The 22,222-nt window shown below is 42.2% G+C and overlaps 1 protein-coding gene across 1 annotated transcript in view; it reads right to left on the bottom strand.

The window, feature by feature from the left end:
* Positions 1–253: 253 nt before the first annotated feature.
* Positions 254–22,222, bottom strand: part of LOC311233430 (clustered mitochondria protein homolog) — a gene marked incomplete at its 5' end in the record, with an annotated part of 36,398 nt that continues 14,429 nt past the window's right edge. The window contains 21 exons of the mRNA XM_084320397.1: positions 254–382; positions 1,695–1,768; positions 3,592–3,726; positions 4,031–4,124; positions 5,421–5,542; positions 9,128–9,253; positions 9,750–9,830; positions 10,156–10,295; positions 11,268–11,421; positions 11,877–11,961; positions 12,255–12,502; positions 12,642–12,704; positions 14,446–14,598; positions 16,143–16,243; positions 16,426–16,527; positions 17,443–17,600; positions 17,938–18,234; positions 18,670–18,845; positions 19,810–20,028; positions 20,431–20,523; positions 20,621–20,768. Of these exons, the coding sequence (XP_084176523.1) occupies positions 277–382; positions 1,695–1,768; positions 3,592–3,726; positions 4,031–4,124; positions 5,421–5,542; positions 9,128–9,253; positions 9,750–9,830; positions 10,156–10,295; positions 11,268–11,421; positions 11,877–11,961; positions 12,255–12,502; positions 12,642–12,704; positions 14,446–14,598; positions 16,143–16,243; positions 16,426–16,527; positions 17,443–17,600; positions 17,938–18,234; positions 18,670–18,845; positions 19,810–20,028; positions 20,431–20,523; positions 20,621–20,768 (2,875 nt within the window). The 3' untranslated portion in view covers positions 254–276. The remainder of the gene's footprint in view (positions 383–1,694; positions 1,769–3,591; positions 3,727–4,030; positions 4,125–5,420; positions 5,543–9,127; positions 9,254–9,749; positions 9,831–10,155; positions 10,296–11,267; positions 11,422–11,876; positions 11,962–12,254; positions 12,503–12,641; positions 12,705–14,445; positions 14,599–16,142; positions 16,244–16,425; positions 16,528–17,442; positions 17,601–17,937; positions 18,235–18,669; positions 18,846–19,809; positions 20,029–20,430; positions 20,524–20,620; positions 20,769–22,222) is intronic.

Genomic DNA, 22,222 nt, shown 5'->3' with positions numbered 1-22,222 from the left:
ACACAGTAGAGTACAAGGAATTAGAGTTAGACACATTGAATTATTGTTAGACATATTCAGGTGTCTACATATAGAAACAACTCACCAAAATTGACTATTGCACAACTGATTTGACAAAAAAAAATCCCCCCTAACTATTTAACAAAGAAGCATGTGTCCCTTGACAATTTGTTTTCTATTTGTTGTTCATAATCATTGCTCAGTTCCACGGAGCAAACAGAATACACAGATGTTCCGTTGTTAACTGTAGTCTTCCAGCAGAGCTCAGTTCAGTTGTCAGTCATCTACAGATCTGGAGTCTGTTAGCTTTAACTGCTTCTCCAGCGTCTGAGCCCTCCCGTTTCCACTCAACTCAGTCCTCAGATCAGCAATTGTCTTGGCACTATATGGAATGAAAAAAAAGAAAATAGTTTGGCGGTAAATGCCACGTCATGATGCATACATTACCCAAAATACATCAGTGACAGTTGTCATTGGAGTATAAAAAAAGAGGTCACGGCTTGAGATAGGTCAATTAATGATAATAACCTGTTATTTATTTACAATCACCTGTTGCTTGCTTACCAAGATATCTGTGATGATGTTGTAATGGCTATGAATAAGAGATCATCGTTTCTCATTATTACTGAGTTGAATTTGACAGAAAAAGTTCTGCCATAATTTAATCCTTCAGACAAATAACCATGTAGGTCTGATTTAAGTTGTAAAAGAACAGTTTTCAAACCTAATTTACCTAAACGTAGTATGTTGGGGTATTGTATACATTCATAGTTTAAGACAGCAGAGGCTGAGTACTTTCAGGTGATGTAGCCTATCACATTTACACTCCCAAGTGACTTCACAACTGCAAATATGTGGGCTGTTTCTGAATCAACTTAAATGGTTCTTAGTCCCCGGGATTCAGTTTGAATAATCATTAACTGTGTTAAAGGGATAGTTCTTCAGATTTTCGGACCCCTAGCCCTATTTCTTACTTACCAAAGATTATGTTGATCGGTAGAGTCCTTTTTTTAGCACAATCCATGCTGTTCCTCATACTCCGACTATTTAACCACAAACCAATGCCAAGTCAATGGGGTCACACTCCTGTCTGTACAAGCTGACTGAGGCTCACTGAAATCTACTTTGTGAGCACCGTGGGGTAGATTTCAGTGAGACTCAGACAGCTTGTACAGACAGGAGCATGACCCCATTGACTTTGCATTAGTTTATGGCTTGTGCTGAGAAAGGAATCTACCAATCCACAAAAAGGAGGACCCTTATGTAAACAAGACCAACGTCTTTTTCTGGTCTGCATCCTCTTAGCAGTTAGTATTGAGCTGTACTGTATTGTACCCATTCTGCAATCTGTTAATAAAGTTTTCAACCAATCAATCAATCAATCAATCAATCAATCAACATCACTGGGTAAGTAATAAATAGGGCTAGAGGTCCACAAATCTGAACTATACCTTTAATGCTTTGTTGAATTGAGACTAGAGTACATCAGAGGTGTGCAATTCATGCATAATTCACATGTAATTCATGGCACAACTCAAACAGGATCAAAGGATAATTTGTCTCTTGCCGTTGACTACTCTAGGCTACATTTATTTTCCGAAATAGGGTCCTGTGGTGGTCAGCGGAAGGAGAGGGACTTCACCGCTCTATTGTAGATGTAAAGTATGTGTAGGTGTGAGTGGCTCACCCTTTACCTGAGAGGAATGAGAATGATGCCACAGGTCAGGTTGAGCTGCTTAAGAATCAGGGGAATACTGGGTGTAGAGAACTGGAGAGAAAGAGAGAGATGAATTAAAACCACTGGCAAAAAATATATATATATTGAGTGTGTGCGTGTGTGTGTGGATGTGTTTGAGTGTGTGTGTGTGTGTGTGTGTGTGTGTGTGTGTGTGTGTGTGTGTGTGTGTGTGGATGTGTCGAGTGTGTGTGTGTCTGTGTGTTTGTGTCTGTGTGTTTGTGTGCATGCAGCTGTTTTTAGAACAAGCTGAGGAGGCTGATATAGAACTCTTTAGTTTAGGTATAACCAGAACATTTTGTTCTTTCAGTTAACGTACACATTTCTGTCACTTTTTTCACCACTATGGATTATTTGTCTTCTACTTCCACGTCACAAGCTTTGGTTTGGGCATTTTCCTTATTTCCCACCTGTGATTGATATCTGGACTTGAGTGTTAAGAGTGCAGAAGTGTCTTGTGCATGCAGCATGCATGTTTGTGAACTTACAGTGTGCGTGTGTGCATATTTGTGTGTTCCAGTGTTAATTTTGGCAGCTATTTTTATTTTAGTTTTAGTCTTAGACATGTGTCAAATGCTCCTTTTTCGTTTTCATCATATTTCATCTTCATTTATTTTTCATTTAGTCAGTTTTAGTCAAGGACAGGTCTGAGCATTTTAGTCTTTGTTTAGTCTCGATTTAGTCTTAAAAAAAGTAAAATTATTATTATTATTTTTTTTTAATACATTTCTTTTGTCTCGCCACTCAGTTACAGCCTCATAAGTTGGCGTGAGTTTTTTCTAAACAAAAAAAGCTAACGTTAGTGCTAGCTGGTTAGACTTATTGATTGATTGAAAACCTTTATTTATCCCCAAGGGGAGATTCAGGTGTCCATCACAGCATCAACACAGCCATCTAAAAACAGTTAATACATAACATACAATTATTTAGTACTTTGTTAAAAACAAAGTGTGTGAAGTTTGTCAGGGTCCTGGTTATTTTGACATAATTAAAATCCCCGTTGATGAGTATGAATGCGAATGTTACCTCGGAGGACTAGCGGATGTCACTCTTCTTCTACGGTGTTGGAATGTAAACAAGCTTGGCACAAGCTAGAACGCTACAGCAGCTGTATGTGATACCGACGTTCAATAAAGTAACCAACTGAAACATCACAACAACACCACTTCTGGAGTTAACTAAAATAACCACCCGCCACCTTTCCACTTACCGCTGGATTTGTTTCTGTCGGCTCGCATGATCGCATCATGGCGATAGCCATCCAGTTCCACCGCACTGGGATATTTCCATGCAAGCTGGACTCTGTATTCCACTTGGATTTTTACCAGGGCCGAAAGTTCATCTGTCTTGTTGACCAGTGATCTTACATTTCCCATGACGACGGAGGGCAGGTATGTTTTCCTATCATTATGTAAGCTATTTAATGTTCTATTGTGGTGCATGGGTCAAAACATAATGTAGCTCTCCGTTGCAGTCTGTCCTCCCATATCTCCCGGGGGGGAAACTAACACCCACAGCATAACAGTGGTACCCCCTACACACAGAACGCTGTGTTGGGGATACGGTTCCGCACGGACAATTATGTTTGATACTTTCCTGTCTGCAAACAAGCTACTGTTAGCTAGCAAGTAAACAGTCTTGACAATAAAACTAAATTGTATTTTGCAAACTACATTTTGTGTCGTCAGTTGTTGTCAACGATATTGCATGAATTATTTAGTCACGTTAGTGTCACATGGTCTACATTAACGTGACGTCACGTCTCGTTGTCGTCATGAAAAAAAGCTTCGTTGACGAACATCTTTAGTCATAATTTTCGTTGACAAAATTAACACTGGTGTGTTCATTATACATACCTTTGGCGGTGACAAGCTGGCGGTGGGGTCACTACCATAGATAGTGTTTATGGCTTTCTGCAGAAGCACAGCCTGACGCGTAAGACTCTTCAGGTACTCAGAGCTCTCCTTTGTACTTTCATGGCTTTCACCCACCTTTAGTTGCACAGGATCAATGGATCGAATTAGGAGCCTTGAACATAATGCATCACACATAATACCAGGAATGAACATATAGCATCACACATAATACCAGGAATGAACTTATAGTATCACACATAATACCAGGAATGGTAGCATTTAAGTAGTAGTCATACTCTCGACTAGTACGGCACAATGCCACCAAATCTCACTGGCCACGGTTGTCATATAATGATAATTACCTGTTATTTGATTACAATCACCTGTGTTTACTGACCAAGACATCTGTGGTCGAACACTATGAATAAAGAGAACATACCTGGCTCTTATATATTGAGTACGCTTCTCTCTCATGTTGCAGGGCTGAACGAAACTCCCCCTTACTCTCATACAGAGTGGCCAGCAGGTGGTAACTGCAGGAGATAAGGTGGGGAGGAGACAGGAGGTGAGGAGAATATTATTATTTCGTTTTTTTTATCTACTTTTTCTCCCATTTTCTATTTTTCTCCCATCCCAATTTCGTATTGTCCAATTCTACCCTCCCCTGTCTCGAACGCTGTTAGGCCATGCCTCCCACAGGCCGGCTGCAATGTGGACCAAGCCTTGCATCACATGTCCCCTCCGGTACACGAGGAGGCAGCTGTCGCATCTTTTCACCTGTACAGCGCGATCTCTCAGACACGCCGCCCCCGCTGCTTCCTGATTCTACTGCGCAGACGCACCAACCGACCTGTAGGAGTTGCTGTCCACAACGTCCGATCCCCACCCACCAGCTTCCCACCCCTAACACTGCCAATTGCGTTAGTATGAACGACCAGCCAAGCTGGTAGCAATGCCGAGAGCTGGGCTCGAACCCAGCATCTCCTGCATTAGTGGCGAGTGCCTTGCCCACTGCGCCACTTAGCCGCCCAGTGAGGAGAATATTATAAAGTGGTTAAAGATGCAGTACAGAATGTATTTGGGGATATATACACATATTCTTGAGGAGTTTGACTTGTAGATGGAAAACAAGCTATTTAGAACTTTCAAAGTCTATTATAACTTAAAATACAGCATTTCATATCTCTCATCCTCAGTCAGATATAGCGTGAGTCTGCCTCAGGGCAGCTCTGGCTGCAATTGTAGCTTACCACCACCGGTATGACTGTGTTTGAACGAATAATGGACTCTGTAAGCGCTCTGGGGTCACTGGGGTGTCATGAAGAGCGCTATATAAATTCAATCCATTATTATTATTTATAGCGAACTGGCTAGCATCTCATCTTGACTTGATATTTGAAAAATCTCTTGTTTCAGAGCATTATTTGCGCAAAAGCTGCCATTTAACAAATCATGACCACTTAATAATCGTTTCATATGAATGTCAGAGTGGTAAATTAATTTCCGTTCCAATAAAACAAATCACTTTGTGAGCAAATCCAGCAGTGGGCACATCGTTGCTGTTTCCAGTATGCAGACAGGCTGTACGAAATTAAATGTATGTTTTGTGGTTTAGGGTAGAAAAAGCACAGGAGGAGAAGGGTTATATCACAGTAATACTTTTTAATACAATTTACCCATTTCAGGTGTAAGTTATTTGGGGAATATCTCAAATTCTAGAACTCCAGAGGTTTCAATGACTGTGTTTGAGAATGTTCAGTTCTAACTATTCTAATACACATATCTGAAATGGTTAAAGCAATAGCATATTAAAGGAGCAGGCATCTCACCTGTGTGCATGTTTGAGGGAAGTGGCACCATGGTATTTTGAGGTTAAAGTTAATGCATTCTGTAGGAACTTCAGGGAGAGATCATACTCCAACAGTCCATGAAGCACCAGTCCCAGCATGCTCTATACAGAGACATCAATACACACAATTACCACTATGCAGGTCTAATGTTCTTATCCCTTATGCCATAATCCATGTAGAAAGCTTGCTTGGATGGTAGAATATGGGGTTGAGTGTGCAAGCATGTCATTGGTGTTATCTAGCGATGTCCCGATCAGTAAGATCGGTATCAGGGCCGATCACGGCATATTTTAATTAGATAAATTAATTACACAGCAAATTATCGCGTTATGAAAATTAACTCAAAATTTATTAAAACAAAAAACTATATATATTTTTCTCTTTAAACAAAAAAAAATCTCATTCATTCCATAACAACGTAGAATAAACATTTACAAACTTTTTTTCAAAATGGTCTATTTGCATGTTCTTGGTATCTGATATCTGATTCTAGGGACATCTATGGATCTCGGGGAATGTATTCCCAGTGTCAGAAATACTGTGTCTGTTACTAGGCTTGAGTAAATTGTAATGAACCAAATGAGAATAGATTTTTTTTTACTGTGAATAACACCATGCTAAAATTGACCAGACCTGAAAAATCTAAGCAAATGAATAAAGGGAAGATGATTAAACAGAAGGTTTTGTAGATACAGTACTGAATTCTGCCATCCGGACACATGCAATTTGAAATAGGATTATAGAATATAAAATATCAGGCCTAAAATGGTTATGCGATTAAAATGTGATTAATTAGATTAATTAATTACAAATCCTGTAATTATTTAGATACATTTTTTAATAGCCTGACAGCACTAATTTTAATTGATCGGTATCGGCTATATTAAGCCTGATCAAATTCGGATCCATTTTGGCTATTTTCTTCTTGATGCAGAGCTATTCAATTACCAAACATATACAGTATTGCCTATATTAGATTGGTTTAACTAACTTTAATGTACTTGAAGTGTGCATTGTGCAGCTGTATTATCTAGGAAATACAAATATTGGATTGGGAATATTAAATGACTCTGGAATATTAAATGACTCTGGAATATTAAATGACTCGGATCAGGATCAGGGGCAATGACATAATATCAGCTTTAGACAAGAAGAAACACTGTGCTGCCCTCTTTATTGATCTGTCAAAAGCTTTTGATATAGTCGATCACTATTTACTCTTAAAAATATTAGCTACTATTGGTTTGGATAGAAATGTATGTGATTGGTTCCAAGACTATCTATCAGAGAGACGTCAGTATGTAAGTCAGGTTATGCCCAATAATTTTTTTATCAATAACTAAAGGTGTGCCACAGCAGGGTTCAATTCTAGGTCCTGTCCTCTTCACTATTTATATTAATGATATTGTGTATTCGCTGAATCGCTGTCAAGCCCATCTGTATGCAGATGATACTGTTGTGTATTATATTGCTGACTCTGTACAATTGGCCATTGAGAACTTACAACATTCCTTTATTACCCTCCAGGAAGATCTTATTAAACATAAATAGTTTCTTAATGCTAAATGTATGCAGTTTTCTATAGCCAGACACATTGAATATGATGGTTTATCTTGGTGTGCTCAATGAGAAATTTACATTTAAATTCCATGTGGACAACCTTGCCTGCAAGTTGCGACAGAAAATTGTCTTCCTTCCTATATAGAAACAGAACCAGCTTTTCTTTGATTAGTAGGAAGAGAGTTGTCGAAGCAGTTTTCTTATCAGTCCTGGACTATGGTGATGTAATTTATAGGCATGCTGCGGCCTCAACCGTTAAATCCTTGGACTCTGTATATCACTCTGCCCTCAGATTCATCACTAATGATAGATACAACACTCATCACTGTGTCCTTTATGAGAAGGCTGGTTGGTCCTCGCTGATGGAGAGGCGCAACAAACACTGGTATTTGTTCATTTTTAAGGCCCTTATTGGTAAGCTACCTCCTTATACTACATCATTATTGGAATGGAATTGTGGTACCTATGGAACCTGTTCTAGTGACTGGCTGGTCCTTAAGGTCCCTCAAGTTTGCTCAGAGCAGGGTAAATCTGCATTTTGCTATGATGCCCCTAGCTCATGGAATGAACTCCAACAGTCCTTAAAGCTTGGGATTCTCCCCTCTGTTGCAGAGTTTAAAACCTTGATCTCCTACCTTTGACCATTAAGTTGCACATGTTTTAATTGATTGTTATCCTTACTTGTCTTATTGTTATGATTTTATATGCTGTGTGATTTTATATGCCTTTTTTTGCTTAAGTCTGTATGTACACTCGACGTGACTGTAAATGAGAGAAACCTCAGTTGCCTTTTGAGTTTAAATAAAGGTTTGAAATTAAATGAAATAACTTGATTGGGACATCCCTAGTGTTATCAAGTGTGAACCTCCCAGAACAGGTACTTGAATTAAGCTGAAGAAGGCTGAGTGGTAAGTTCCAGCATTCTAAGCACCAACCCTCTTTACATCCGCACTCACTGTCTCTAACAACAATCTAGATTATAATCAGCTTCCTCACCAAAGTGCTTCCCTACTTCATATCTTTTTTGTACACAGATCCATAGTTAGTGTCCTTCCTCTAAGCTGCTGGCTACACTAACTACTAACTAACTACACTTCTGAAGCCTTCTCTTGACCTGGCTGCAACTCATACCTGCCAACACAGTTGCTCTCTCTTTTTTCTTCTTCTTTTTTTAAACCCTTTCCAGTCCCATTAAACTTCTTCTTTTCATTTGCTTCCGCCACCACATCTCCCAACAATGGCACAATGAGCTACACAAATGGACCTATCTCAAATTCTGCCCTGATCCTCCAATCACAACTGTTGCTGCTTCCAAAAAGCAGTTTGGATTGGAGGATCAAGAAAAGAGGGCGGGGTCTGAGATAGGTCAATTAAACAAAAAGGCTGGACCACAGTACCAGATCACAGCTTTAGGTTGGTGATGACAATAATCTGGGTGGATTTAAAAGCACAAAGAAAACATGATTTATTTGACCATATCAATGAGGGGTATATTCACACAGCCTACATTCATGAAGAGTTTCATCTGGAGATAGAAAATACACTGTTGGAAACTTTCTTATCCCTTTGTAAATATGAATGTAGATATGTTTTATTCCAGTGTACATTACTAACATAAACAAACCATTTACAGCCACAAAATACAGTGAATACAATGTTTGACCTGTTGTCTAGTTTTAGTCCTTGAATCAACAGTCAACTAGAGAATGAAAAAAGTTCTCTATTCTTTATTTTTGGTGGTGGGGTTCCCCATTTATTTATGTTTGTATCACTAATCTAGTCTTTAAAGCTGCTGACCTGGTGCTTCAGTGTAATTTACCTTCCACAAACAATCAAAATCTCTTTCATTCGCCAAATAAATCTTTTAACAATAAAAGAATCAAACAATTTTCTCAGATAGGCAGGATAATGTTTTCTTTTTAATATCCAATATGAGCCGGATAATTATTCCGCCGTCTGAACTGCAAACATTATTTTTTTTCAAATTTCAAATCAGACAAAACTAAGCCATATTTGTGCTGCATGAGCAGATGAGGGAAAAAATGAAATTGTGACAAAGAAAGAAGAAATCGTCAACAGAAAAAAAAGGTTGTAGTAGAACAATTTTCAGATGAGGTCTTACTTACGTCCAATAGTGCAACCTGTGGGTGGTCCTCCCCACAAACAAGGAGAGCAAGGTAGCGAGCGCGATATAGAAGCTGCAGGGAGATGGAATGCTGTCCGCCAGCAAAGCAGTACAGGGCCAAGTAAGTCTGAAAGCACAGTCAAAGTACACACAATGTAATAATACATTTAATAATTACATTTAGATCGGAGCAACAGGTGAAATAACATTTGAATCCATCAGATTATTTTGACTTTGAGATACATGATACATCTCTCTCTCTCCCTTTTATAGAACATTTATTTTCTCTTTAGTAGTAGTTCATGTATAATGTTTATGTTCCAAATTATTTAGGTTGATTGTTGACATTCAAGCAGAAACTCAACAACTCACATACAGGTACTAGTATATTAGTTTCTTCTCTAAATTGCACCTTATAGACTGGCAATGTCACTACTTGTAACTCACTGTCACTCACTCACTACTTACTCACTCACACATCCAGTCACTCATTCACTCACAGTTAGCCACTCTACCCCTGGTGGCAGCTCACATGCACTGCACCTTGCTTTGCATATAGTATTCTTGTGCTTTCTGTTTTTCTTCAGCTGGATCAATGAGTGGATTTAGGTAGAGGCACTCACATAGTCCTGTATTGTCTGTGGGTGGTCTACACCCAGCACTCGCTCACTGGTCAGGACAGTCTTTTCCTGGTGGCTTAGTGCCTGTGAAACATACAGAGAGAGAGCGAGAGAGAGATTGAGAGAGAGAGAGGGAGAGAGAGAATCATTTTGATCACAATGTCTTCAGAGTGTGTGTTTGTATAGTCTATGTAGGGTACCACGGGGCAAAGAGACCCCCGGGTAAAAGGCCCCCTGTCCCAAAACAATATATGGCACCACATTTTATCTTACAGGGAGAGAGAGAGAGAGAGAGAGAGAGAGAGAGAGAGAGAGAGAGAGAGAGAGAGAGAGAGAGAGAGAGAGAGAGAGAGATTAGTGCTGTAACAAAGGCTGTCTAGATTTAGTCTGTGTATGACAGTGTACTTACATGGGTGTATTCCCCCAGGGTATAGGTGAGACGTCCCAGGAGACGGAGGCACATACACACGTCCTCGTGCAACACTCCACAAACACTGCTGAATAGAGTCAGGGCCTGGCTTATCAGTTCATATCCATCTTTGAGGAGCCCTAAAAGACAACGCACCAAAATATACTGGTTATTTTCTATACATTTTACTAATTTTAGTTGTCAGTTAAGTAGTAAAAGGGTTGCTTGTTCAAACTCAAAGTGACAGCGCCTAATACTGCCGACGTGCTCCTGAGCAAGGGCACCTACATAACACCCCATGTAGCACCAACACGCTTGGCTAAGACACTGTAAAAAAGAAAACTGTAAAAAAAACGGTAAATGTCTGGCAGCAACGGTTGCCAAATACTTAGTGTCAAATTACAGTAAAAAAAGTAGAAAAACAAAAGTAACCTGTACAATAATACAGTGAATTTCCAGTGAAAAAAAACATTTTCTTTTTTACAGTGTAGCTAACAGCTGAATATGGTGGTATAAAGCAACGGGCAGTTGCTTGCAGTATGTTATTGTGGTTGTATCAGCCTTGCATGTAACATTGCAATGCGACAGCATACACTGTAAGTGCATCAAAGTCTGTCTAAAGAGAAGTCACCAGCGTGATAACAGGGACTAACAAGACCCCCATTAAGAATCTGGCATACATCATGTCATTGTTTTTCCTTCATATTTGAAGTCACAGGTAAATGACTGATGACGCTGAATGGTTAATTTGGGGAAGAAAGAAAAAAAAAATGTGATAGAGAAATGCCTTTTTTCCCACTCAGATGAGCTTCTACTCATGCATCATCCAGTGTTTCCTGTCACAGAGTCACTGCACGATTCCCAGCCTTTTTGGGACGGATCACGATTTATTTAAAACATCTTAAAACCTCACATTTTACCTCAAAATGCAGCGAATTACAATTTCAATCACATTTCATTATATTCTCTGTTTGTTTTGTAGCAAAAACTCCCACGTGCTCCGTCTCCTCATTATATAGACTGTTGTGTGATCGACATACAAACCAGAGTGTGTATCACGTCAGGACCATACAGTATGTATAAGTCTGTGGGGGTTAGACAGTATCTGTTACCCTGCTGCACTGCAACCTGCGCACGCTGCATGAGCCGCGTGGCATCAGTTGCTGTAGGCTTGATATGTTTGACCTCCGGAAACATATTAACCACGTCTTCCTCGCCAAACACTGGCCTGTGACGAGAATCAAATGCATACTCCTTCAGCTGTATCTACATAGAGAGAGAGAGAAAGAGAGGGAGGAAGGAAGGAAGAGAGGGAGGGAGAGAGAGAGGGAGGGAGGGATGGATGGAGACCGAAAGAAAGGGAGGGAAGGGAGGGATCAATTGGAAACCATTTACATAATACATGATCGCAGTATGGCACCCTCTGTTGTCTCGCCCCACCACTGGCTTTGTGGACAAAGCCACCATGGGACAGTATGTGATAGAAAGTCACACACTTTACATGACTTTTGATGCTGAGAAAAAATCTCCTGCTGCCTCTCCTGCCAGGTCATAGACTGCCTCTCCTACCAGGTCTCTCTCTCTCTCTCTCTCTCTCTCTCTCTCTCTAAGAACACGTGCATATTAAATGGTTAGATGGATCCTGGATTGTAGCTTTAAGACAGTCATATAAAGCATTGGGTCAGTAATATCGTTATGTATTGCAGTGTGAGATATCTTACCTGGATACCTGTCTTTATGGCCATCTCTCTGAGGAGGGAGATCTTCTGAAGGCTGTAATCCTTTATGACTTCATCTATACTTTCACTAAAAAACACAGAGAGGAAGATACATTATAATATCACGTTTCACATGCACACACACTGTCAGTGTCACACACACACACACACACACACACACACATGCATGTTCACTCGCAAACACACACACACACACACACACATACGTACATATACACATACACACACACACACACACACACACACACACACACACACACACACACACACACACACACACACACACACACACACACACACACACACACACACACACACACACACACACACACACACACACACACACACACACACACACACCTGTGAAGTGTGCAATGGTAATAATCAGCAGCCTCAGTCTTGATCTTGACCCAGAGGTCACCGGGTGTCAGTCTAGCCCAGGCAGCATCAGTCACCATAGCAACACGACTTCCATGGCTACGCCGACGCCTGCCTCTGCGACGAGAGAGGAGCTCATCTGAGGTGGAGTCAGGACACGAGGAGGAGGAGCCTAGGAGGCAGTTCAGGAAGTGACTGACAGCAGCGGAAAAAGCTGCAGGTTCCACAACCTGGGTGGAAGTAAAAAATAAAAATAAAAATAGATAACAGGTTGTTAGTGTTGCATTATAAAATGGTACATAATAAAGTGGTATTACATGTTTTAGGCAAGGGTGGCTGTAGTGGGAGTAGTAGTTTGAGGCAGGTCACCTGTAGATAGATCCTGAAGATGTGCTTTGCACTCCTGATGATCACCTCACTGATGGCAATTCTCTGCAGGGGAATATTTTATGTTACTAAAGACAGTGGCGTTTGGACATGGGTTAAGCCTAGCCTGAGACTAAGAACGGTCTTTAGTCTAGTCTAGGACAATGATGGGCAACTGTTAGCTTAGGGCTATATTTGGCCCTCACATATTTACACCCAACATCCTCGTCACTTAATCATCTACGTGTGGTAATAGATGCCAGCCCGTAAACTACTTCTAACCATGGTTAGGAGTTCCTTACTATCCTCCTCCAATTTGCATGCATTTTGAATGGTTGGGAGGATACACGTCTCATCTCTCTGTTGAGCTATATCTCTGTCAGATAACCATACTGTAGTGGTCAGATAACCATACTGTAGTGGTCAGATAACCATACTGTAGTGGTCAGATAACCATACTGTAGTGGTCCATGGAACTCTGTGACCTCACTGAGTCACTGTATTAGCGAATGTGGTGTGTGTTGGTGATTGTGGTGTGTGTTGGTGACTGTGGTGTGTGTTGGTGACTGTGGTGTGTGTTGGTGTCTGTGGTGTGTGTTGGTGACTGTGGTGTGTGTTGGTGACTGTGGTGTGTGTTGGTGACTGTGGTGTGTGTTGGTGACTGTGGTGTGTGTTGGTGTCTGTGGTGTGTGTTGGTGACTGTGGTGTGTGTTGGTGACTGTGGTGTGTGTTGGTGACTGTGGTGTGTGTTGGTGACTGTGGTGTGTGTTGGTGACTGTGGTGTGTGTTGGTGACTGTGGTGTGTGTTGGTGACTGTGGTGTGTGTGTTGGTGACTGTGGTGTGTGTTGGTGACTGGTGTGTGTTGGTGACTGTGGTGTGTGTTGGTGACTGTGGTGTGTGTTGGTGACTGTGGTGTGTGTTGGTGACTGTGGTGTTGGTTGGTGACTGTGGTGTGTGTTGGTGACTGTGGTGTGTGTTGGTGACTGTGGTGTGTGTTGGTGACTGTGGTGTGTGTTGGTGACTGTGGTGTGTGTTGGTGACTGTGGTGTGTGTTGGTGACAGGTGTGTGTTGGTGTCTGTGGTGTGTGTTGGTGACAGGTGTGTGTTGGTGACTGTGGTGTGTGTTGGTGTCTGTGGTGTGTGTTGGTGACAGGTGTGTGTTGGTGACTGTGGTGTGTGTTGGTGACTGTGGTGTGTGTTGGTGTCTGTGGTGTGTGTTGGTTGGTGACTGTGGTGTGTGTTGGTGACTGTGGTGTGTGTTGGTGACTGTGGTGTGTGTTGGTTGGTGACTGTGGTGTGTGTTGGTGTCTGTGGTGTGTGTTGGTGTCTGTGGTGTGTGTTGGTTGGTGACTGTGGTGTGTGTTGGTGACTGTGGTGTGTGTTGGTTGGTGACTGTGGTGTGTGTTGGTGTCTGTGGTGTGTGTTGGTGACTGTGGTGTGTGTTGGTGACTGTGGTGTGTGTTGGTTGGTAACTGTGGTGTGTGTTGGTGTCTGTGGTGTGTTGGTTGGTGACAGGTGTGTGTTGGTGACTGTGGTGTGTGTTGGTGTCTGTGGTGTGTGTTGGTGACTGTGGTGTGTGTTGGTGACTGTGGTGTGTGTTGGTGTCTGTGGTGTGTGTTGGTGACTGTGGTGTGTGTTGGTGTCTGTGGTGTGTTGGTTGGTGACTGTGGTGTGTGTTGGTGACTGTGGTGTGTGTTGGTGACTGTGGTGTGTGTTGGTGACTGTGGTGTGTGTTGGTGACTGTGGTGTGTGTTGGTGACTGTGGTGTGTGTTGGTGACAGGTGTGTGTTGGTGACTGTGGTTCACCTGTACATGTTGGAGCCTCCCTCTCTCCTCTGTCCTCCCCAGTAGCTCCAGCACGGTACCCAGGTAGCGCATGTTCACACCCTGCTGGTGTAGCGCTACCGCCAGGGTTGCTCCATCCATAGGTACTGCTGTTTGTTCTAGACAGTCTCTCAGCTACAACACAAGACACACACACACACACACACACGCACACACACACACACACACACACACACACACACACACACACACACACGCACACACACACACACACACACACACACACACACACCACCATCATCATCATCATAACCCTCATCTGCAGCAACAGCATTGTTATTATCATGATCATCAGCATCTCTCCACCTTCATCACACAAATAGCCTAAAGCTGATACATCAGACCCATGCATCCGTGTACTTGGGCTCTATCACAATCAGGGCTACCTTTGGGGGAAAACAAACGTAATTTCCCTGTATATTGCTATTACTTGGCCCATATAAAACCTGTTGGCAGGATGCTTACATTTATTGAAATGTTTGTTTTTGTTAAGGCATCAAGTTAAGTCAAGCAATGAATTACTTTCCAACAATATATATATGTGGTAAATACAAATATATAAATGTTTATATGTATAGCACTATTGTACATGCTATCATACAGAGTTATATGGGTAGACTATAGTATGAGTAGGTTAAACTTATGATTATAATGATTACTATGATTACAGTGTAGGGTAGTTGTGGACAGTGAAAGCAGTAGGTAGGTATAAACTGAGTATAGGCAAAATAGTCCAAAGTTCATACAGTATGGGTAACAGAGCCTAGGCAATGGAGTCAGAGTTCAGAGTTTATATGGTATGGGGGGGAGGGGCTGTCATCGTGGTACAGAGTTTAGGGAGATGACAGCTGAGGGAAAGAAGCTGTTCCTGAGTCTGCTTGACTTGGAGCGGAGGTTCCTGTAGCGAAACAGTCCATGATTGGGATGTGAGATGTCCTTGACAATGCCGTGTGCAGTCCTCAGACACCACAGACTCAATTGCAGGGAGTGATGTACCGGTGATGCGTTACTTGGGTGGTTTCCGGTCAGAGGCAGTACAGTTGGATGACAGACTGTGATGCAGTTGGTGAGGATGCTTTCTATGACACACCGGTAAAAGTTCACTGTATTCTGAGGAGATAGGTGGGCTTTCCTCAGTCTCCTCAGGAAGAAGAGGCGCTGGTGAGCCTTCTTGACCAGTGACGAGGTGTTGAGGTTCCAAGAGAGGTCCTCAGAGATGTGGACTCCCAGGAATCTGAAGCTAGAGCCACGCTCGACCTCCATCCCGTTGATATGGACGGCGGCGTGTGTGCCGGCTCTAGTCTTCCTGAAGTCTACGATGAGCTCCTGTCACCAGATCTAAAAGCGGTGTCATGTGCCTTGAGCAGTAAACAGACCTCTCTGTTCATCCACGGCTTCTGATTGGGGAATGTAGTAATGTAACATTTAATATTACGGTTATTAATCTCTGGGTGACCTAACTTTAAGCAAATTGTTATTTATGTGATAGTCTTCAGCATGACTTACATCTGTTTGTTTTGTCCTAAAGTTGAGGATTGTGAAAAAACTCAGCCTACCCCCTGTTTACTCCCCATGAACCCCCCCCAAGGCGTGGCAATCACAGTGCAGTGCTGATGACACGATGCCAGACTGATGTATTGTTTCACTGAGTGACTCACCACTGCTGGAATCTGATTGGTCAGGAGGAAGGCAGCAGCATCTTCTAACAGCTGCTTCTGTTGCTGAACCCCTTCAGCACATTCTGGGGGGAAACGCACTCCTGCAGCAAAGAGACACAATGTGATTTGTATCAGAAATATCTGCGTCAAAATGCAAACCCATATTTCGCTTTTAGTGTGTGTGTGAGATTACATGTTTGGCTTTGTGTGAGTAAGCGTGATTGGAGTAAATAAGGGTAAAACATATATATATGTATTTATGTATGTATGTACAGGGTGGTACCTGAAGAGCAGACATCAGGGTTGAATCGGATGTCAAAGCAAGATTTGCTTACTGAGCCAACAGCCTTACACGCCTCCATGATCACCTCTCTCCTCTGACATTCTTATAATAACACAAATGGAAATATATTAATATATTTACACACACACACACACATATGGAAATATATATATATATATATATATATATATATATATATATATATATATATATATATATATATATATATATATATATATATATATATATATATATATATATATATATATATATATATATATATGCACACCTAGGGCTAAATCCACAAAGAATGGATTGCACGGAGCAAGTTGCACCCTTACTTATAAATAAATAAATAAAATGTTCATTCAATCAATCACCGTGCAGATTGATTGATTGAATGAACATTTTATTAGCAGATTGCAGAATGGGTACAGTACAGCTCAATACACACAATTGTTAAGGGGATGCAGACCAGAGAAAGACTTTCATCTTGTTTACATCAGGGTCCCCCATTTTCATTTCATAATGAATTGTAAGTAAGGGTACAACTTGCTCCGTGCAATCCATTCTTTGTGGATTTAGCCCATGTTTTGTCAGCAAGACTCGGCAGACTGGTATTTTAGCTTGCTTCAAAAGTTTGTGACAAAGACACAGAGTCTTTATTCCTCTAATAGAACAGTGAATCAACCAGTCTTCCTAAGGCTGCGGCAACATTGATCCGTTGTGTATGTTCGTCAACATCTGTTTCTATTTCTTTTTCAACAAGGAGTATCCGCTCGTTGAACAGGGCTGTCGCTGTGTCTGTCACTGTGTCCGTCTCTGAACTTTTGGAACTACTGACGGATACGTTACCATCCACAAAGCTGCTGTTTCTGTGTGAAGGCATGATTATGTTATGTTCTAATTTAAAAAAAATAAACCAACGGACAGTAATACCTTCCTGTACATTTTCTATCCGTTCATTGACGGATCAATGTAGGGCCGCAGCTTAACTCTCTCCTCAGTCTCATTCACCCATGTTATCTCCAGCTGCTGCTGTAGCCTCAGTCTCCGGTGTTTTGACCAGCTCTTCCAGCGTCTGGGCTGCTGGATCTCCTGGCTCCTCCTGGCTCTCTGGAGCGGTTTCCATTTGTCTGAGCCCCAGCGACACCAACTTGAGGAAGATTTCATACCTGTGATATACATAAGGTGACCAAGATGGATTTAACAATTGAATCAAATTGGACATAGCTCATCTTTATAGCTAGGTCAATTCATCCCTAAGGGTAACCTAACAGTTACTCAGATCTAAACACATATACAACATCTACATTATTTGTGTGCCCCGCATCAGCCTCATGTTACTGGGAACTGATCCTGCTATCTGCACTGTGCCATGTCCACCTGATCTATACTCTAGACATCTGCAGTATCAATAATTATCTCAACATCTACAATTTCTCTCAGGAATGAATAAAGCAGGTATATATTCTATACCTATCTATGTAATTTCTATCTGTCCTCTTTTACCTGTGTTGGACAAAGGCTTCTATCAGCTCAGGTCTCAAGCTGGCCAGGCTGTGCCGGTGTCGTCTTGGGTAACCAAGACTCTCCCTTAGGTGCCCCTCCCCTTCCTGTGAGAACAGGAAGTTGAGGTCCGGAGGGAAGGTCCTGAGAAGGTCCAGGATGTAGGATCGCCCGTCGTTACCCAGGATGCCCTTGGTCTCAACGGAGGAACAGAGCTCCACGGGAAGTTGGGTGTGGTCAAGTACCATATGACGATGAATTCTCAATGGCCCATTCGTCTTATCCAGTAGCTCCACAAACCTGCAGTAAAACACAACTGCCGTCAATGGTGCAACACTTGCATATCATGGTATTACACATTGCATGTAGTGTGTGTGTGTGTGTGTGTGTGTGTGTGTGTGTGTGTGTGTGTGTGTGTGTGTGTGTGTGTACTCTTTTACTTCTAACCTTGTGGGTCATTTGAGTGTTAAAGGGGGTTATGACCCCCATATATCCTCCATGATTCACACTATGTCCATGAAGATAGAAAGTTATGCAACATCCTATAGAGTGAGGTAATTCTGGCTGATCTTTTTTTTTATACATTTTAAGAGGCTAAGGCATAAATGTAGTCAATGGACAGTAATCACTAGTAATCCACACAAGTACAAGTACAGTAATGCAATAATACGTGTGTGTGCATGTGTTAGTGTGTGTGCATGCGTGCATGTGTGTATTTGTGTGTGTGTGTGTTACCTTGGGTGTGAGTGAACAGTCTTTCCATAGTCATTAGAACCATAGACTACACTCTGGTCTTGAGTCCTCTCCAGTATCCGAGGAACAATTGTTTGGGCTGTAACACGGTAACCACGGTAATCTACCACAGCTGTTCCCAGTGTGTATAGGCCCTCTGTGTCAATAGATGCATATGCCTGTACCAGAGAAGTGGAGACAATTACCTTTAGTTCAGTTGCAAGGGACTGCTGAGCCACTAGCCTATTGTTTTTTTTAATCTTTTTCTCCTTATTTTCTATTTTTCTCCCATCCCAATTTCGTGTTTCCAATTCTCCCCTCCCCTGTCTTGAACGTTGCTCGACTATGCCCCCCACTGGTCGGTTGTAGGGAGGATAGAAGCCTTGCATCATGTGTCCCCTCCGGTACACGAGGAGGCAGCCTGTCACATATTTTCACCTGCCAGCGCGGACTCTCAATGGCGAGGTGTAACGCATGGGAGGCTCACACTACCCCCGCCACTTCCTGTCTCTGCTGTGCAGGCGTCCCCCAACCGACCTGTAGGAGTCGCTGTCCACAACATCCAAATTACCACCCATTGACTTCCACCCGCTGGCTCTGCCAATTGAGTTAGTATGACGGCCGGCCCAAGCCGGAGGCAATGCTGACACCCGGATTCGAGACCGGAGTCTCTTGCATTGGTGACGAGCGCAATCTCCGCTGCGCCACCCAGCCGCCCGCCACTAGTCTATTGTTAAAGCCCCAGTTTGTATTTCTTTTAATTTTTTATGTAAAATAATCTTTCTGGAATTTTCTTAATCCGTCAGCCATCAAATATAGGTATATTTCACTCCAGTGTTTACAAACATTACCAACGTAAATAAAGCATTTACAGTGGTGTAGTGGTTATCACACCACAGAAGTAACTTCCTAATCCAATACCTTTTTAAGACCTATCAAAATCATATTTTCTTTTACCTTTCTAAGACCTAAAATTCTGTTTATTAAATTTAAAACTGTTTAAGACTTTTTAAGACCTGTAAACGACACACCTATTCCACATATGTTTGAGTGGTTGAGTCTACACACTGTCCTCATTTCAAGCAATTGAACATCTTAATAGTGCATCTTTAAGATATGGCTGAGGCTGTGAGTCGTCATTACCTGGACCCCTCTCAGGTCACAGATGGCAGCAGCGTGGGCAGCAGCATTGCCCCCTAGTGGCCGGTAGTTGTCAGACATGTCGAACCCCAGGCTGAAGAACAGATTGTTCCAGATGAACATCTGCATACGAGGCTCCTCCCCCGGGTTGATTGCCATGACATTACCGTCCACAACTGCCATGGCACCTCGTGTTGCCGCAGCCACAAAGTCACTGTTGGTCTGGATGGGGAGGTGAACACATTTACATTTAGTCATTTAGCTGGCGCTTTTATCCAAAGCGACTTACGAGTTCTGTACGACAAGTCAGCAGGAAGGGTACAATTCTTACAACTGAGTAACAATGTTCACCAAACAGTACTGAAACATGGGTGCTGCAGTGATGAGTGCATAGTAGTAAAGAAGACATATTAGTATAGTAGGAAGAGTGCATGGTAGTATAAGACAGTAAGAAGGTTAGTGTTTAAAAATATATATATAACTGAATAGATACTTGTTGTTGAGTATGTTGGCGAATGAACATCATTTTCCTTCTCAGTATAATCCAATCTCACCTAATTCTGGTTGGATGACAGGAAGAAGGAATATGGATACAAAATAAAATGAAGACAGCTGTAGTGTCACCTTGAATAAGCTCCTCTCTCTTTGTAGGCGCTCCGGAAGGTTTCTCCTGGCGAGTTCTCTGCATCCTTGCAGCTCCTCGTTCCAGTCCCGGCTCTGCACCCACAACATTATCACCATCATCAGCATTCATAACATCAATGTCAATCAGTTGTAGCTTATAATATGTATGATTTATGCATGTGTCCACAACCTGTCCCGCTGTGTGCTCATCCTGCCCCATGCGGCTGGTGTGCGTCTCTTCTGCCTTCACACAGTCCAGGGCGTGGTCTCCATGGGGGGCCGTCCAGGTGTACACCTGGTAAGGTGTGTCTATCCGTTCATAAGGATGTCTCAGGACCCTGTGTGACAACCAGCAGTGGAAAACACTTTTAGGTTAGAATGAGACTGGGGATTTTGTTACAGTTAGATGGAGGTTTAAATAGTCAAATATACTGTAGGGTCTGAAGGGTCAGCCCCACTAAAAAATGTTGCTCAGTTCTGATTTACATCCTGAATTCAGATGAACAATATTATAGCCATTCCATCCTCTTCTCACCAAATAGTGAGTGAGTGAGTGAGTGAGTGAGTGAGTGAGTGAGTGAGTGAGTGAGTGAGTGAGCGAGCGTGCGAGTGAGTGAGTGAGTGAGTGAGTGAGTGAGTGAGTGAGTGAGTGAGTGAGTGAGTGAGTGAGTGAGTGAGCGAGCGTGCAAGTGAGTGAGTGATAATTACATATATAGCTGTTAACACATCTGGCGCCAATAACGTCGTACAACGTGTTTCAAGGTCATGCTAATTCTGCCATTTCCACGGCGTACGACGTTATTGAGATCATATTTAATTTTTTCGCCATGGTATTCAGAATTCCCTCACCCAGCCTCGGCTGATACAGTGGGAGCCTGCACAACTCTGCAACGCTTCAATACTGCCGCCTGGTGGATGATCGGCGAGTTACAACCGGAAATGGATCTCTGGTGATCTCGGTGCGTCTGGAAAATGCATCCGGCACTCACATATTGTTGCGGGACTCTAGACACACATCCGTGTATATGGATCGCTGCCATAACTCAATAATCGATATGATTTGGGCGTTTATTATTATTATACAAACCGGAAATGGATCTAGTCGATCCACGTCAAATAAGTGGGATCTTTTTCCTCCAGTCTCATCGGCGAACGGTAAGAGGACGCTGACGTCATTTTCAGCGTGATTGTTTATTATTATTAATGCAAACTGCTCTGATCAATATATCACCCATACTACATAAAGCATTTACTGACGATCACGGAATTATAAACGCCCCCCCCCCCCCCCCCGTTTATCCGCGCATGATGAGTCATAACGTTTAGGATCGTATTCAGTTGGATTTTCTTATATAGCGTGTATCACGAATAAACTGCAATCGATAATCTATATTATGCGTTTAGGCCTATAACTAGCGTTCTAGGAATTACTGCAGAAAACGATAAAAACATATTTATATTCTAGACGGTATTTCCGTATGAATCTATGAATGAAAAAGTATAACGTTCCTACATCCTGAACGATAGATAATCGATGTTGAATGGGCCATAGTAATGTCAATTTAGCAATACAATTTAAAAAGTTATAGCCCTGCAAAGAAGGTAAACATCTCCATAGGCTTAGAGTGGTGGCAGAGAGTGGTATGAGAGGGGCAAACTCTGTGGCAGTTAATGTGTTAAGACTGTTACTGTTGCGACTCCCACCTCGTCAAGCCTAATCAGACGCAATCGGAAACAGCTTCGTTACTTTGTTTTCCCCAGTGTTTTGGTGCATCTGTTTCTTTTCTAACCG

The sequence above is a fragment of the Notolepis coatsorum genome (genome assembly GCF_963971535.1).
Source record: "Notolepis coatsorum genome assembly, chromosome: 8".
Taxonomy (NCBI): Eukaryota; Metazoa; Chordata; class Actinopteri; order Aulopiformes; family Paralepididae; genus Notolepis; species Notolepis coatsorum.
Note: the sequence above shows the minus strand (reverse complement) of the source record. Positions and strands in the feature narration are given on the sequence as shown.